Source organism: Podarcis bocagei (genome assembly GCF_964188305.1).
Source record: "Podarcis bocagei genome assembly, chromosome: 12".
Classification (NCBI taxonomy): domain Eukaryota; kingdom Metazoa; phylum Chordata; class Lepidosauria; order Squamata; family Lacertidae; genus Podarcis; species Podarcis bocagei.
In genome coordinates, this window is record NC_138137.1 from 22,800,515 (window position 1) to 22,819,333 (window position 18,819).

The following is an 18,819-nucleotide window of genomic DNA, read 5'->3' on the forward strand; positions in this document are numbered from 1 at the left end:
CCTCACTTAGTGTGGGGACACCATGTGCTCCACAGGCCCAACTATTGTTTTCCTCCTTCTTATACTGCAGGTACATACTGCAGGTACTCACGACAGGTCACCACATACAGAGTACCTATACATGTTATGTTTCTTTGCACACACTGGCAAGTGTCATATAAAACATAGTGCTAAATTCTGGGATATTGTCCACTAACAGAGAAAGGTGCAAGTACATTGATGAAGTCCCAAAGATTTTAGGTGGGGCTTGACATACTTGAAATGGCTTTTGGGTCGCTGTTTGATACGCAGGTTAATGATGCTTCTCTTAGATAATACTGACCGTGGGATTGTTTGCCTTCTAGCTGAACGAAGTGCTATTCAGAAGACATCCTAAGGCAGCCCTGTTCAGGGAAGTTTTTAATATGTAACGCTGTACTGTTTTTAACACTTGATTGGGAGCCGCCCAGAGTGGCTAGGGAAACTCAGCCAGATGGGTGGGGTATAAACAATAAATTATTATTATTATTATTATTATTATTATTATTATTATTATTATTATTATTATTATTATTATTATTCACTGTTAATGTTTCAGTGTTCAATTGTGAGCTAAAATATATTCCTAAGAAGTTTTTAAGCAGTCTTTACTGCTGAACACATTTAGTTTCTGTTACGTTGCGGTGATTGTGGGCATCCCAGAATATGAGTATATGCAAACTCTCTTACTCTAGAGACTAAGAAGGGATTTTTTTAAAAAGAAAATAATCATAACAAAAACTGTGTGGTTTTATTTCTGCACTTATTTAATTGAGCAAAAAGGCACCTCAAATAACATGCTTAGCAAGTGACATTTCCCCCCTGGCATATTTTATGCTTCCCTTTCGTACCCTACGGCACTTAAATATTCTAGAGTTTCAGTCTGTGTTTCAGATGTAGTATCATGATGTCAGTATTTTAGAGGAGTGTTTTTCAGACAGGGTACCATGAGCATTCCCTCCAGAGGTTCCACAAAATTTTACAACCTTCCACCTCAAGCACTTTCCCCTCTTGCACCTGCCAGTCATTCCTCAAACTCAAGCTACATTGCTGAAAAGTTAATGAACCCACAGAATTACATTTGTGAAAAACATTCTGATCGTTGAATGATTTGAATAATATTCCAATTATTAATTAGCAAAAATTCTTGCCTTTGAATTTTGTAACTGTTAAATAATGTTCTTAATTGTGTTTACTGCTTTGTGGTGGGGGCAGGGAGACATTGCTGAGATTCTGCAGGATATCACTCTATGCTGCAGTATTTCCTCTACAAAAAAACAGAGGAAGAAAGATAGAAAACAACTGTTTGCAACTAAATGTGTCATTAGAAACCACATCAACTCTTTAAAAAGGTAATAATTGGTGTGCCCACCCCCACCGATTTTTTTTCCTGGACTGCAGCAAGCCAGGAGGAGAAATTTCACTGTTCCTTCCTCACCTTCAATTCTGAAAAAAATAAAATTGCACCCCACACCTACTATTATTAATTATAGGTGCCACGGGGAACTTTAAGACTAATAGCAGCTTGGGAGTAGGTGATTTTCACTGTGGCTTTGATGGTGGGAAGAGTGAAACTCCTCCACATGCTGCAGACCTGATGAAAATCATCCCACCCCAGCCCCCGCTGCCTATTGTTACATTTTATAACCCAGTATAGTTTCTAATGACACATTCATCATCATTTGTCCTTTGACCATTGGAGTTATGGAAGTAGGAGAAATCAAATGCAAGTGCATGAACTAAGGACAGTCCAAAGATGCTTTTAGGTGGAAAGATGTGATTATCTACTCTCTCACACTCTTTTGCAGAGAAGAAGCTGCAAAGGGTGGCACCAGAACTGGCTCATTATCACCTTATGCCTCTGTTGCTTCCCAGACATCTAGAAATAGCACATAACCATGCATGTAATGTGCAGAAAAGGCCATGATCATAGGCTGGGTTGCATTGTAAGGAGTGCTCTAATTATGAAATGCATTATAAAGGGTGATTTCAGAATGATGATGGGGATTTTTGAGATGGCTATGAAGAGGCAGCAGATGTGAGGTTTAATCTCGGGACTGCTTGTTCACAGTGATTCTCACATGACAGAACTGATTCACACTGATTTACACTTTCAGGAAAACCCCTTACAGAAGAGAAATTGCTAGCGGGTGACAGCTTATTACAAAGCATGTTTCGTTACAAGCTTCTTTCAGTTCTAGTAAAGTGGCCAGAATAAGAAAATGAGGGCTATATGTACACACAAAAAGAGAGAGAGAGAATGAACGAAGCAGGCTCACAAAAAGGTCCTCAGGAGCTTCAGAAAGGCATTATGACCAACTTGGTCGGTCATCTTGTTTTCTGATTATCACATAATTGCCCTCATGTGTTTTGCATAACTGTTCAACATACCTTGTTCTGTGAATTATATCATGTTTACCTTGTGCCAGAACAATTTAAATAAAAGTCACTGAAGGTCTTACCTTCTTTTGCATTATATCACTAAATTTCCCTTTCGCAGAAGCTTTTACGTTTTTTTAGTTGGAACTTCTTGAAATTCAGTGTTAATTGCTATTTTTGTCCTTTTCAGCCTAATTCTGGTTTGCCTGACATAAACCTATTTGGTCTCATATGGTTCACCACAGGCCACCAGAATCATAGGACGCTATAGCTCATTGTGTAGTGTCCAAGAAGAGTGCATAGGGCAGTATGAGGGTATAGATCGGGTAAGGAACATCCAGCCCTCCAGATGTTGCTGAACTACAACTCCATCAGCACCTATAAGCATAGCCAATGGCCAGGGATGACAGGAGTTGTTGGGGGTTGGAAGTTGTCTGTCTCGGGAGACAGTGGGAGAGTGTGCATTTAAGCATGAAGTCAATCCACTGGAGAATTACAATGTCTGCTGTGGTTGTAGATACCAAAACAGGAGAGACATGTTTTGTTGCAGCTGGGGCAGATGAAGGTGTCTGGATGGAGTGATGCAGGTGCACCATGACGTTTCTTCTTTCTGTGCTCTCCTAGCCTCACTGCAAAACCTATGCTGTGAATACATGGTTCTGGCTGCCGTCCTTGCCAGAAAAAGGTGTAGTTTTTCTTTCGGTGGCTGCCATTCAAAGTGAGTCTGATCTCTTGTAGAGTGGCAGTATACCGATTCTTACAACTAATTTTAAAATATGTTTGTGTATTTTTGTCAGGCTGCTACTAAGCTAATCTTTTTAAGCATGCAGACAAGGGAAGCTGTTTTATATTGAATTGTAACAATGGTCCATCTACTTCAGTATTGTGAACACTGACTGGCAGCACCTCTCCAGAGTTTCTGACAGGATTTCCGCTCTACTTGAAGATGCCAGGGATTGAACCTAGGACCTTTTGCATGCAAAACATATGTTCTACCACTGTGCTCTGGCTCTTCCCTTGTGTATGAAATATGATTCATTTTAAACACACTTCTCTTACATCAGCAGTAAGGTAGTAGAATTAGAGTCACTAATAGAAGAGTACATACCAGCGTTTACACATAGCTCCTTTCAAGCAGCTTTGTTCATTAGAGAACGAGGGGGAGACAGGAAGTACAAATGCTGTGCCCTTCCTGTTCCCTGCACTTCTTTGTATCATCTGAAATACAACATTTACCTTTTATCCTGGAGGAAGGTATAGGAGTTCTATTTCTGGCACTACGGAGACACTTGCGCTTCCTGTCCACCCTGTGTTTCTCAGTATCGGAAGCCATTCTTCAAGTCGCAGTGCAAACAGTTATGAAGCCTGAAACTGCTTTACAGAATTACTCAGATTGTAGTCTTAGCAGATTTCCCCCAAATAAAAAGCTTTTAATGAAGCCGTTTTGAGTAATGGTATCAGAATATATATGGTTATTCACATGGACATCACTTTTTGAAGTTGTTAATGGTTTTGAAAGTTACATCACATTGGCATTCTGCACGATCTATTTTATTCATTGAATGCAAGTTGTACAGACCAAGCACTGGTGTATTTGGTTTTAGAGAGTTGAGTGTCTTCAGTAATACAACAGGAAGTCAAGTTCCTCTTTAAACCATTTCCTCCTCCTTTGCTGCCACGTACAGTGGTACCTTGGGTTAAGAACTTAATTTGTTCTGGAGGTCTGTTCTTAACTTGAAACTGTTCTTAACCTGAAGCTACTTAACTTTAGCTAATGGGGCCTCCCGTTGCCGCTGCGCCACCAGAGCACGATTTATGTTCCCAACCTGAAGCAAAGTTCTTAACCCGAGGTACTATTTCTGGGTTAGCGGAGTCTGTAACCTGAAGCGCTTTAGCACCCATAAATTTCAGCACCAGGGCCATGCATGCTGTATGGCACCCATGATCCCAGGCACCCACGGTCGTGGGGCCAAGCTGGCACTCCTAACAAACTCTGGGTAGCTTTGGCAGAGACAGTCATTATTTGGGGTCATTACTCACACAACTCTCCCTGAAGTTCTGCGGAATAGGTAGAGGGCTTGGGAAGCTATGAGATCTATTTTCTCACTGCTTAACATGAAGATGGACTTCCTTTGCCCCTATTATGTGAATGTGATAGAACTTGGGAGAGATTTAGGTTGAACAATTCTTTCAAATATTCATGTTTTAATTTATATACAGTTGTACCTCAGGTTACAGACGCTTCAGGTTACATACGCTTCAGGTTACAGACTCTGCTAACCCAGAAATATTACCTCGGGTTAAGAACTTTGCTTCAAGATGAGAACAGAAATCGTGCTCTGGTGGCGCAGCAGCAGCAGGAGGCCCCATTAGCTAAAGTGGTGCTTCAGGTTAAGAACAGTTTCAGGTTAAGAACGGACCTCCGGAATGAATTAAGTACTTAACCTGAGGTACCACTGTAACTTCACATTTCAAGAAAGGAGATTTCAACCAAATTTACTGAGCTGTCTTGGAAAGTGGTGGGCTTTTCTTTTTTATGGGTTTTTAAGCAGACTGGGTTTCTTTCAGGGATGCTTCTGCAGGGGATTACCTACATTGGCAAGGGACCGAATCAGGTGACCTTTGATGTTCCTTCCAACTGTGAATTTGCTATTTTTAAAAATTAAGGAAACTTCCTCTTCTTTTTCTAACAAACTCTCAACCTCCGTTGCCTTCTGATAACCTCAGTTATTTTCAGGCTGTTTTGAGCTTTCGTTTCCTTTCCTTAAAAAACAAAAAATAATAATCCACGCAAATATTTGGCATGCCTGAGGAAACCCCCAAATATTGGGAAACCACCACTGTTTCAAACGTAGTTGGCACCATTTTGCTGCATAGCTAATGGACATGGCAGTAGAAGGAATGATAATCTACAAACATTTTTTCCTCCACCTCTGGAAAAGGAAATGAATGCATCCCAAGAAATCTGAAAAGGAGCCTACACTTCCCCTTTAACGGTGGGCATGAGTGGTCCCATGTTGTTTACAGTCCTAAAGTTATAGGAAAGAGAAAGGGGCATGTAGGGTAAAATGAAAATGTGACCTCTCTTTTTTTTGGGGGGGGGGGGGACTCTCTATAATGTCCCACAGGAAACAGTGCAGTCTTGGACTGCCTTAACAGTCATTTTCACTCTTCACTGTCCCAGTCTCATAGTTCTGAATGTGTTAGAAGCTTTGCAAGTACCTAGGGACCACCTTCATCTGTAGCGAGCAAGCATTTGGAGTGTCTGACAGCTGGTACTGATCAGTTCAGAATACTCAAAAGATTGTATGTTGTTTTCCCTGCTGTTTAGCTAATATGAAGCTACCATTTTGGCTCAAGTAGCACAGAGCTTTGCAATTCCCTTAAAACCATAGCAGCAATTTTGTACTCTTCTTCCTGTTCGAAACAACTTGGCTGGTAAATTAAGAAGGATGATATTTCATCGTGTGACAAAAATATAGGACTATGGCTTTAAGGCAGTAGGCAGTACATGACAACAGGGTAATATTTTGTTAAGTTTTCTGTTTAAACAAATAAAAAAGAGAATTTGAATTATTTTCTATATTTACATTTAATCATGCAGTTCATGTTCTAAGATACTTAATGTATGTTACAATGTTTAAATAACAAGTTCTAGTTTAGCCCTCTGTTTCAAAAGACTCTCATACTTTAATAATACTTTAATAATTTCTTACTATTACAGGAAATGCATTGATCTCAGAGTTCTTGTTACACAATTGAGTGTTCTGTGTCACTGCTTGTCTAGGAACTACAATAAGTCTGAGATATGCATAGAACGTGTTAGTTTTTGGTGACTTGTCACCTGCTTATGAAAAATGCCTTCTTTTCTTTTTCTTTTCAGATCCCTGAAAATTGATGCTGTCAGTGAAGGAAATACCTTAGAGATAGAAAGTTGCTTCTCCTCAGACCACCTTCTAGATAAATCAAAGATGCCAGATCTTATAAAGAAAGTAAGTACAGTAGAAGCAAAATATTTGCAAATAACAGTACAGATAGTTGCATTTGAAACTACTGATACTAAGATACTAATGTTTACCAACCCCCAACCCCCCCAATCTATGGAACACATTGTTCTGTCTTTCTGGTATATTTGTCTGTTTTGTTGAAATCAAGTTCTAAAAATTAGAACTGGTATAAGTTAAACTGAAGGGACGCGGGTCGCGCTGTGGGCCACAGAACCTAGGACTTGCCGATCAGAAGGTTGGCGGTTCGAATCCCCGCGATGGGGTGAGCTCCCGTTGCTCGGTCCCTGCTCCTGCCAACCTAGCAGTTCGAAAGCACATCAAAGTGCAAGTAGATAAATAAGTACCGCTCCGGTGGGAAGGTAAACGGTGTTTCCGTGCACTGCTTTGGTTTGCCAGAAGCAGCTTAGTCATGCTGGCCACATGACCTGGAAGCTGTACGCCGGCTCCCTCGGCCAATAAAGCGAGATGAGCGCTGCAACCCCAGAGTCGGCCACGACTGGACCTAATGGTCAGGGGTCCCTTTACCTTTACTTTAAGTGATACTGAGATTTACTATTTTCCTCTTAGTTGCAACATTAAGCCCTGTTTTACATTGCTCACGCCTAATGCAATTCAGCCCCAAGGTTTTTGGGCCCACAGAATGCAAAAAGGGCGGAAGATCAGGTGAGACACACTAGCTGAATCAAAATGGGCCATATATATTGTTACATGGCATCCTAATCTCCACAGTAGTGCAAGATTCCAGGGGTTCCTGGAACTAATCCAGGATTCACGGTGGACAGTGAAGTAGGTGATACTGAGCACTCACTGTAAGCCATCAATGCATCACCACTCATGCCTAATCTGTTGTGTCTTTCCTCACTCCCACCTGCACCAGAGGGAACAATTTCATTGTCCCAGCTTAGGCTAGCATCCTATTCTCTCTCTTCTCCCCCATCCCCCCCAAAATCAAGATTCAGCCAGGTGCCTTTATCAGCTTGCAAGCAGTGCAGAAAGGTAACATACTTCCTTTGTGTTCTCTCTGTATCCCCCCACCCACCCCATATGGTATGTTACCTTTGGAAAGCCTCTATCAAATATTGTGGTGAAGTTCAACGTCAGGGAAAAAAATGCATTAATTATCAGGGGGGTCATTGCTAGCTCCATATCTGAGATTTGCTGCATCATTTTAGAACAGGTGTTATTCTAATGAAAATTAGAATTTTGCATGTGTCAATTATGTGTAGCAAATTAATGACTATAGAAACTGACAAGTTTTTAAAAATACACTTTGAAAATAGCCATCTGTGGTGTTGTACTAGAAAAAATATCCCCTATGAATAATATGGTGGCGCTTCTTCAGTACCCAGATTAACTTTTATATCTGCAACTATTCTCTACTCCACAGATAGTTCTTGTGGCCCCCTATAGATGTTGTTGAACCAGCGGTGGAGGAAGCCACTCGGGCGCCTAGGACGGTGTGCCCAGGGGTGGGGTGACCCACCCAGAGGGGCAAGGCGAGGGCAGGGTGAGCCACCCATAAGGGCAGGGTGCACTGCAGGGCCTCCAGAGTCTGCCTGCTTCCTCCCACTCGACCGCCCTACAGCTGGGGGGGAGCCAGCAGGTGGACCGTTCAGGCAGCGCGGAGCCTGCATGCACCCAAGCCACTACGTCATTCCCAGGAGAGACGTGTGGCTTGGGCGTGCTGCAGGCCCTGCGGTGAGTGCCACCCTGCATTTTGTCACCCCCCTCAGTGGTAACACCCGGGACGCACAATACCCTGTGCACCCCTTTCCTCTGCCCCTGTGTTGAACTACAACTCTGATTCTCCCTAACTATTGGCCATTCTGACTGAGGCTGATGAGAATTGTAGCTCAGCAACATCTGGAAGGGCACACATTGATTATCCCTGCTAATACTACTGCACTCTGTGGCTCTCCTCTAGTTCTCGTTTCAGCTGCATACTTCCTCTTCGTTTGTGTACAGCTTTCACAGAGTTCTCATTTTCCCTTGAATTAATCTGTGGCCTTTTTACAGTCGCTGGGGGAATCATGATCTTGTGCTGATGAGTTTGAGGGAAATTGACCTTTAAATATTACTGTGAGTTGTGTGTAACGTGTGTGTGTGTGTGTGTGTGTGTGTGTGTGTGTGGGGTAGCAACCTACATAAAATGAGAACAGGAGGATAGAAAGTCCTTAGCCACTCCTAAACAAATGTCATATTTAGAAGTTGAAGATCAAAGGTTTTCTGAGACCAATGTGAAAGATTTTACTTGTGGAGAAGTTACATTTTACACACCCATACACACCCACTGAATTCAGTATAACTTCAAATGCATAAAATGTCCTCGTGGTTTACATGGAGAAGTTATGTCTGGTTTTGATAACTAGTTAAGTGTAAAAGATAAATTAGCTGAAAACTTAAAATACGTTATGAATCTGTGGGCACTGTAACCCTTATTGTTCTTGGAAGAGCAAAAATGCATCTGGGAACATGCATGCATTCTAACAGATGGGAAAGGGGCGTCTGCTGCTATATAAAAACATTTTTAATCTACAGTGAATAATGTTTCATCAAAACACAGAACAGGGAAATGACTGTATCCCAATATTTTTCATTAAACATACAGTGGGGTTTTTTTTATATAAAAAAGTAAATTTCCATTGCATTCCATAATTTCTGACTAATTGTTTAAATATATAATTCTTTGCTTGCAGTCCAGAAAGAAACTAGATTTAACACATGGCCAGAGTGATAAAACTGTTGTGCTGTTCATTTGCTTTAAATGTTTCCTGTTATGAATGCATTCTTCATTTTTGTTCAATAATCTGAGACATTAGTCGTCATTTCTCACAAAAAGATCCTAATACATCTTGGGTTTTTAACTTGTCTTAAAGCAAATTATTATTATTTTTAATGGAGAAAAATTGGAACGAAAACTGCTTCTGGCCTTCAAACAGAAAAGTCTGAAATGACCCTGCTGTAATGTTACTTATTGCCCAAAGGATTTGCTATCTAAGTGATCTGAAACGCTTTGAAACCATTCCTGTCTTTCAAGAAAACACTTGTCCTTTCCTCAAAGTCTTTACAAAAGAGCATTTTTACATTTATTTCTTTGCACTTCATAATAAGGGCTTCTCTCAAAGCGTTGAACTTGGGGCTTTATTTTCCGCACACTTAGAAAGCAAACAGAAACCATCTCTTTGTTTAAGGATCTTGACATAGATATAATCTAGAATAAAGCAATAAGACTGGTCAGGACTGCTCCTGCTGAGAGCTGTCTTTGGCAATAATGTTTTGAAAGCATATGTAAAACAAAGGATTGTGGAAAACAGTGCACATTGTATATTAGGTATCGTGGTGTGAAGAGCAACATATGTTCTTGATTACACTTCTAAAAAAAAACTTACATTCATTTTTACTCTGCAGTATAACTTTGGTATTCAGAAACTCACTCTGTGATTGTAGCAAAAGTATTCCATTGTGCCCCCGGGGGACTTGATTTGCTTTTGTAATCCTTTGTCCCACGGACTTTTTTTAAAAGGTTCATCTTCCTGGCCAATGTAAAATAGATGTGGTAGATGTGTATAGTACATGGCCCCAGCATTCCAGGGATTTCCCCCCTGAAGACTAGAAAGAAAATTTGAAGCAAACATCTGATTATGTTGCATTACTATGTGTCCCATTGATTTGTTCATTGGGACACATATTAGGGACACATTTCCTTTTAATCCAGATTTTGCATGGAGAACTTCAGTGCTGAAAAGCAAAGATTGATGTCGTGTATTCAGAACATCCAAGAAAATGTGGCTCTTGGCAGGAAAAAGGCTGCCCACCTGTTCTGCATAACATGCAGTTACTACTGTGGGTGGTAAAAGCATTAGCACTCCTGAAGTGGGCAGTAGGGGCAAGGCTACCCACCTTGTAAAACCTTAATTTGTTAATATGGGATTGAATGGAGGGATGAGGCACAAAGCAATCATTTGTTGGTTATTGAATGCAACTGTGCTCTGAACACTGACAGGCCTTATTCATCCATGTGTATGGCAGTGGTGGCTGGAGCCCATTGGGACTGGTAGGGCAGAAGACAGGGAGGCTGACTATAGATGCCTCAATCATAGGTTGAGTCAACTAATTCGAGTATTGTGCCCATCCTCCCCTCTCCCAAGTTCTACAAGAACAACACAGAGATTGCAAATGAAACTTCCTCTGTGTATGGTGCTGGAGAAATATATTTCTGGACAATGAGACCAGATTTAGTCCATTACCTACAAAAGAGGGCTTTTAGAGTTCAATATTAAATGGATATGTTTACAATATCACCTCCATTCTATGACTTTAAGGAGTCACTGTCAAATGAGCAGCATGTGTTATTTATCTTCTGTAATACTCTTGCAGAACTCAGACCTAATGTAGTGGAGGTTTAGTGCTTTGGGTAGTTCTTCAGTTTGAACTTATCTTATGGATACTCGAAGTTTAATAGATGGGGGAAAGGCTGAAAAATAAAGATTATGAACTTGAACTTCCCGACTGTAAGAAATATTTAGGTATGAAATTTATTTTCAGTAAGAAATGTGCTAAACTTGATGGTGGTGGTGTTTAGTTTAAAACTTGAGCAGCTGCTGTGTCTTGGAAACAGGATTTATGTAGCTTCCTTTATAGCTACATTATGTTCACAAAGTGAACGTGTTAGAGCTGTGAATTTCTGCATTAATTCTGCTAGTGATGAAGCACTGTATTCCGCTCATATACATAGAATTGGTATATAACCAGCCTTAGAACAAAATCTGCAGACCTGCATTGACAACCTCCCCACCCATTTAACCGTCCAGTGGTCCTTTACCTTTACTCCCCTTACCATGTATTCTTGGCATCTAGGATTTGGCACTCAGTCCATGGACTAACATGTGGCCATGTGGTTGGATTATTTGACTACCACTGGTGGGATTTGGAGTCCAGCAGCATCTCTTAGCCACATCTGCTGTAGACCACACAACTACTACAACCATTTAACATTCTCTGCAGGAAATCCAGAATGCCCTGTTAGCTGGAACCGTTTTTGCTACCTTAACTAATATCAACTATTTTTGCACAGCTGTTGGACCATGCAGTATCCATACTTGTAGTTGTGCCTTTTACATAGATCATTGAGCCGTTGCAGCGCAGACCCTTTGTGGATTGCATCCTTACTTCTATCTATGGCAATAATCCCCAGCTTTCATATGGTATAAACTGCTACCTGCAATTAACATGTGTAGCATAAATGTAGTAGAAATCTGCTTTGATCATGAGTTGTAATTTAAAATTATGATATTGGCTGCTAATATCCTTAAAAACAGATGCAAAGTGTACAGTTTATTGTAATAACTGTATGCTGTTGTAGTAGTAGACCCAGCTACATGGGAGTTGTAACCCGATAATCAAAAAAATGTTCTTAAGACGAACACAAGTGAAAATAGTTAGTCATTTTGGAAAGATCACAGCCTATAGTTAAAAATAAACTGTTCTTCATTCTTTGTAATTCAGAGTCTTCTCTGAATGCTATAGAAGGGAGCAGTTTCCAAAACCTACTCTTTCACATATGTTCACATCAAATTCTTAACCAAGGAATTATATCAATTTATGAAAAATGTCAAGGACAACCGAAAAGTTGCTTTCAAATTTAAAAGTGTCTCTTCACAAATGAACCTTCTATAAACAACACAAAAGTCAGTGGGAGGTTTCTGACAAATGGCCTCAGAGAAATACTAATGAAGAATGATGGTGCTTGAATGTGTAAGTAAGTAAGCCACAATTTCACAGCGATATTTGACATGGTGTTATATATTTTTTTCTCAGTACCTTTTGCCTGAAGATTTTTGTTGGCATGCCACCTGTCAGAGTATATTTGTGTAACTTTTAACAGGAAATTGTTTGAAGAGGGTTATCTCTGTTCTACATATATTTCCAGTCAAGATGTATGACAATCTCACAAACATAGAAATTCGGTGTATTTTGGGTTTTTGTTTTTTTTTAAGTATTGTCCATTCTTTTGGTTATTGGGTGATACATACTAAGCAGCAATACTATCCTTTGTGACTGGATTTTATCTTTTTCAAAAGCAAAAGAAGGATCTCCTATACATCAGGACAGAGGAAAGTAATTTGATGCTGGACACACCTTTTAAAAATCCCTTATCCAGAAACAGCTTTCTTCATTAAATTGGGATGGTCAGTTAACAACTCACAGGCTGAATCTGGCTCTAAGAACAATTTCATCTACCCCCACCAAATTTTAATTAGCTTACTACTGTATTTAAATTTCATGTGTGGCGCTGTATAATAAACCACTGAGTCTCTTGGGCTTGCTGATTGGAAGGTCAGCAGTTCGAGTCTGCACGATGGGGTGAGCTCCCATTTCTTCGTCCTAGCTCCTGCCCAACCTAGCAGTTCGAAAGCATACCAACGTGAGTAGACAAATAGGTACTGCTGTGGCGCGAAAGTAAACGGCGTTTCTGTGCACTCTGGCACTCGTCATGGTGTTCTGTGCGCCAGACGTGGTTTAGTCGTGCTGGCCACATGACCTGGAAAGCTGTTTGCAGACAAACACCGGCTCCCTCGGCCTGAAGCGAGATGAGCACCGCACCCCATAGACTGTGGCTATGTATGATCTAAATGCATGTTCCATAACTGTACCAGGTAAATGAACTTTTTAGAACCTGACTAGTTCTATAGTTTGGGATGTATTTTTCCCCCCTGATAACATAGTGTCCATTCAAACATAGAGAAGTTGACCTTCCCTGCTTTAAATACTGATGTTTCATTTCCACAGAAACTGTTGCTCCCTCATTCTTTCTTGGAGCATGAATCATATCCCAACCCTGTCTTTAAGGTATTAGTGAAGTAACCACTTTGCTCTAATGATTAGTTTGTGAAAATAACCACGTCAATCTAAAATACTGCAAGCTGTGTTGAATTAGTGCATACTAGTAGTTTTCGAGTGAACATTTGCTCTGGATGGAAGCCAAGAAATTCCAGTTGCTGGCGTCAAAACAGTTAAGAGAAGTTTGGAACACCCATCTTTCTAAGTCAGCCATGTGTCTTCATTTTATTACATTGTTATGCTGCATTTATGTGGTGCTTGGTGGAATACTTGATATTGAGCACGTACAAGATATATGATGTGATAATTGTAACATACAGACTAAAATTGATAAGAAAAAGAACTGTCTGTGGACAATTAATAACATTTAGGCACAGATTTCAGTTTCTATTATTGCACTCTATACTGTTGTGTTCTGATATTGTGTGAGGTTTCTCTACCTTTTATAAGTCAAGCCTACTCCAGGAACTGATGGCAGCTGTAAAGATTTAAGTCAAAATAAAGAGTTGGTTTAAGAAGAATTCTTTTTTAAAAAAAGCCTAAAACCTATTCACTTATTTAATAAACAGTATTTTTAAAATACTTCTGCTTTTTAATATTTAAATGCAGTTACAATATTGATGGATCTGCTTCTATTTCTAATTACTATTTTAAAACAAAGCAAACTCTTGATCATGCTGCTGTGCCATTCCGTCTATGAGATATTGGACATGGCTTGTAACTATATTGGAGACATTCAAAGGACACATGGCAAACATATTGGAGTGATACTCAGAACCGTAATTCAAAGTTGTTAGTATGGTATTAAGAGCAGTAAGCTGCCTGTCCACCTAGCCAAAGGTTCATCAGGTTTGATGGGCAGACGAGGCATGGAGACTGGGCACTGTGGTTCATTAAGGGTTAAGGGAATTGTAACTTTGCAAAAGGTAAACTACAGTGCCCAGAAATCTTTGAGGGAAAGAATGCTCTTTGAATGTGCATTAAAGGTATAGTGTGCACTTGGTTGTGTATACCCCGTCTCCCCGTTTACTCTGTACCCAATGCACTCCCACCACTGGTTTGGGAAATTATCTGAAATGCATATACATCCTGTATACGCAACCCCCACAGTTCACTATTATCTAAAGTTGTATTGTGCACAAACTTTTTGTTTCACCAACAGTCCAGAAGCTGTATTCACATAAAGTTTTCTTTCCCCCCACCTATCTGAATTGATGCGTTGACCTCTATTTTGCTGTTTAACCATTTTTAAAGGTTAGCACCTACCTTTCTTAAGCACCTGCCTGTAGTTTGACTATTGTCAACAGTCTTGACCCAAAGACAATCAATATTATCCTCTCAATTTTGCTGCAACTCTGTGAGGTAGGCTGGCATCATTAATATTTTATACATATAGTTTTGAGATAGAGTTGTCTACAGTAGTCCAGCTTTAGGTGCCCCCCTCTTGCTGTGAGGTGAGTCAGTATTTTTCATGATGTACAAATAAGGCAATGAGATTGAAAGAGTAACACTACCCATTTGCTGTGTCTGTTGTTGAGCTGAAAAATTGAATCATCATATTAGTGCAAAGTTGAGCAATTCCTTCAAATGCCAATTCTGGACTTATGTCAAGAGTTTTACATAGACTGTTTCTGGAACGCAAAATATTACTTAGTGCCCATTGCATAGCCCCAGTCTTGGTGACTTTCTGCTGCTGCAAAACTGTCACAAAGTGGTTGCTATTGTGCTCATGGATGCTATAAACCCACTTGAAAACTATGAACAGAGAGGACTGGACTGGTCAGCTCCAAATGTTTCAGCTGTTAGCTTTTCTTGAGATACGTAAGTTATCTGGCAGCTAGGAATTTATTTCTATATTTATTTATTAGCATTGGGGAACTTATACATTTAATGTACTCAGTTGCTTTTTAATTCAAGACATTTTTATTACATATGCTCAAGTTATTAAAGTTTATAGCAGCAAAAATTTATTTAGATTTGTTTTTTATTATAAATGTATCCGAAGCAGTAGAAAAAAGAAAGTTAAAAGCTAAAGGTATTTCATTTCATTCTAAATTGCCCAGGTAGGCACATTCTGAGACCCTGAACAGCAGCAAATGATCAAACAGGACACCAGGTGTTGGTATGAAATCAAGCCAAATTTTTTATTGACTGTAGCAGGCAGGATATGTGTTGATATAGCAGTAGGGACAGGATCTGTTCATCATTCCACTCACCCCATGCTGGTGGAATGGGATTAGCTGGGGTCGGACCACGCCAAGCCAGTTCCATAGGAGTTGGCCAGTGTTGAACCCTGTTAAGGTGCAACCAAGCTGGCAAGGTCTTACTGGGTGACTAGAGTTAGGATTCCAGCCAGGCAGAGGGCCCGAACCCAAGCTTGGGTGAATGCCATGGCCAATCCTGTACTAAGGCCTCTGCAGTAAGGTCCCTTCGCTATGTTGATCCTGTCCAATGCCATTTCTGCCCTTGAATATACATTATTCTGCCTAACAGAGGAAAGTCACATGTTTCACTAAGAAAAAGGCAAAACAAACAAACAAGGGACAATCAGTTTGGGAGAAAAATTCCTTTCAGGCCCTGTCAACCAGCGATCCAGATTGCCCATATCTGGTGTGGTGATTGGCACACAAAGGCACACAATTTTGTAATGTTTTTCCAATCTGGAAAACCTTTCCTGTTATCCTGCCAAAGTTGAATGGTATTATTTTATATTCCAGCTTCTCCCAAGAGCCAAGTGTATGTGTGGGATAAATTCTTCCAAAATCTGGTATGAAGTTTTTTTTTTTTTTTTACAGATTATAAGGATGTACACTGTACAGTATACCTAGCTTATAAAAGCTAAGTGATTGCAGACGCCTCATTCAGCTACACTGCATTAGGCTCCATAATATTCGGGAAGATCTTTTCATTTGTTCATTTGTGGTAGCCTATTCTGCGGGTCAACAAGCATACCCCCCCCAACAAATTTTGGCTCATTCAGCACCATTCACTTGCTTGAGAAGCAGGAAGAGAGAGGTTGAATGAGGGCTTTCTTTTCTATCCAAACCAACTTATGTCGCTATCAGAGCTGACCACAGAAATAGGAATGTGCAAACAGATCATTTACTTACAGCCCACTGCTGCATGAAGATCTTTGAGACAAAGCCTTGAACGTAGCACATACTCTGGCAAATATTAAAGTTAAACAGATTTCATGCAGCTTTCTTAAATGTATTTGCTGCTTGAGAAATAGGGTCAGTTTGAAAGGTTTTTTAAAAGTTTTTTTAAGATTTAAAAACGTTGTAATTCAAAGCCTTCAGCAGATACAGAAAATCAGTAAAATTAATCTGCACTTTTGACTTTGCAGCACCTTGTAGAGAGCAATAGTGCCTCTGAAGCTGGAGCCTCCATGTGTCTCATTGGTAATAGACCCACCTTCTCTGCATTTGTTTATCAGTGGTTCAGTTTTTAAATAAAAAATTGGCCAAGTATGATGCACTGCCTGTAAAATCTGCTGTTAATCTAGAAGATCTGTTTCTGTTCAGAGAGGATCGTATATTTATTCTGGTTCAAAAATAAATGTAAATGAATTCCAAAGTTTAATGCTAGCTCAGAAGTAAAAGCTGTTCTTTCATGGCAGAGTGCAGTGAACTTTTTGTTCATGTCAATAAAATGTACTTTATCACTATATAGTTCATACTGTATAATGCAGGGCGTAGCTCCACGCAGTGTAGAAATTAATTTCACTAAGCACACACATAATATGAATTGTGAGGTTATTTGATATCCCTGTGGCTTAACTGCTAGTTAATTTATTTGTACTAAGCTTCTTTAAAATATACAGCTTAATCTGAACCATGTGGTATGGACTAGTTGCCTTTGAAAGTGGACTGAATACCAATCTACTGTCATAAGTGCTTTCTCCTTGTTAAAAATAAGATTCTTACCCAGTGCATTGAAACTTACTGAGGATAAACGTAGCCTCTTACCTGTGCTAATATATTTCATATATTATTGCAGTGGTCATAAAAAACTGTGTTCCTAGGAAACTTTAAAGGCTTCCTTGATGACATTGATAGTGGTGGAAAAGCTGCTCCAGAAATGTGTCCCTGCCTCTGCTTGAAGGGGCTCAGGGCAACAAATATGGGGCATTCCCATGTTACTGCCATAGACAGTTTGAGGTAGGCTAGACTGAGGCCATTCATAGGTTAAAAGGCAGCGAGGTGATTTCTCTCTGCTGCATTTCATGCCGTATATGCACATTTCTGTACACACCGGGGTAGGGACATCTTTACTCAGTGTGCATTACTTGTTTGGTTTCCCTGTGCCTGCAACCCCCAACCCCCGTTCATGAAGCTGTCATCTGTGCATGTGCAGTGGCTGCCTCAAATGAGCACACCTTGGCTTAACTGCAAAATGAATGTGGCTTATGTTTATGAATTGGGTGAAAGCTGGTTTGAGGGGAAATGCAGCAAGCAGCATTATTTCTCAGGAAGCTGCAGGATAGATGGATTGTGCCAAAATCATGTGTACCCAACTTCAAACACCAGCGGTGGAAGCACGCTGGAGCCAGAGTAAATGCTATTGTGTACATAGCTTGAGAGCGAGCTATCTGAAGCCATACAATTGTCTTCAGGGTTGAGCTGGAATTTCAAACATTTTAACTGCCTTATCTAGAGCATTGCACTTGCTGGAAAACACAAAGTGTGTCTTGAAGCACCATTAAAACTAACAGATTTATTTTGGCATGAACTTGCATGGATTTCAGTCAATTTAATCAGATGTGTTATGTGTTATCCCCGCGTTCCAGGTGTTTATACAGTGGTACCTTGGTTCTCAAACACCTTGGTTCTCAAATGCCTTGGCTCTCAAACACCTTGTTTCCCAAACGCCGAAAACCCGGAAATAAGTGTTCCGGTTTCTGAACGTTTTTCGGAAGCCGAACGTCCAATGTAGATGTCGGCTATTGTTTCTGGGCGCCTGCACCAATCAGAAGCTGCGCCTTGGTTTCCGAACACTTCAGAAGTCAAACGGACTTCCGGAATGGATTAAGTTTGGCGCTTTTGTTTTTGCTATCTATTTTGTGTTTTTTGAGGCATTTTCAGTTAATTTGTTTTTGTGACTGTGTTGAACCCAGTCCAGCTACTGATTGATTGATTGTGTGACTGTGAAAATGGATAAAGGCCCCCCATCCGAACAATGACTATCATCAGTGCAGGTAAGAAAAAAAATGTAATTTTAATTTTTATCATCTACAATACTGTCTTATTTCTTTTATAGTACAGTACATTGGTTATTGCTTTCATTTTATGAATCAGTGGTCTTGTTAGATAGCAAAATTCATGTTAAATTGCTGTTTTTAAAAGGCTGGAACGGATTTATCCATTTTGCATTACTTTCTATGGGAAAGCGCGCCTTGGTTTTGGAACGGACTTCTGGAACGGATTAAGTTTGAGAACCAAAGTACCACTGTATACACATGTGTGTGTGTGTGTGTGTGTGTGTGTGTGTGTGTAAACAAGGAGGTCTAAGGAAATGGAATGTTGAAAATAGTAACAGTAATCATTATCTTCTTAAAACTGACCATTCATAAAAT

At 40.1% G+C, this 18,819-nt stretch overlaps 1 protein-coding gene across 4 annotated transcripts in view; it reads left to right on the forward strand.

Moving 5' to 3' along the window:
- The window catches only part of RFTN1 (raftlin, lipid raft linker 1), a 107,412-nt gene that overhangs the window by 44,073 nt on the left and 44,520 nt on the right, over window positions 1-18,819 (forward strand). For all 4 annotated transcript variants that reach the window (XM_081164635.1, XM_081164634.1, XM_081164637.1 and 1 more), the window contains exon 4: window positions 6,281-6,389. In XM_081164635.1, coding sequence (XP_081020761.1) covers window positions 6,281-6,389 — 109 coding nt within the window. The remainder of the gene's footprint in view (window positions 1-6,280; window positions 6,390-18,819) is intronic.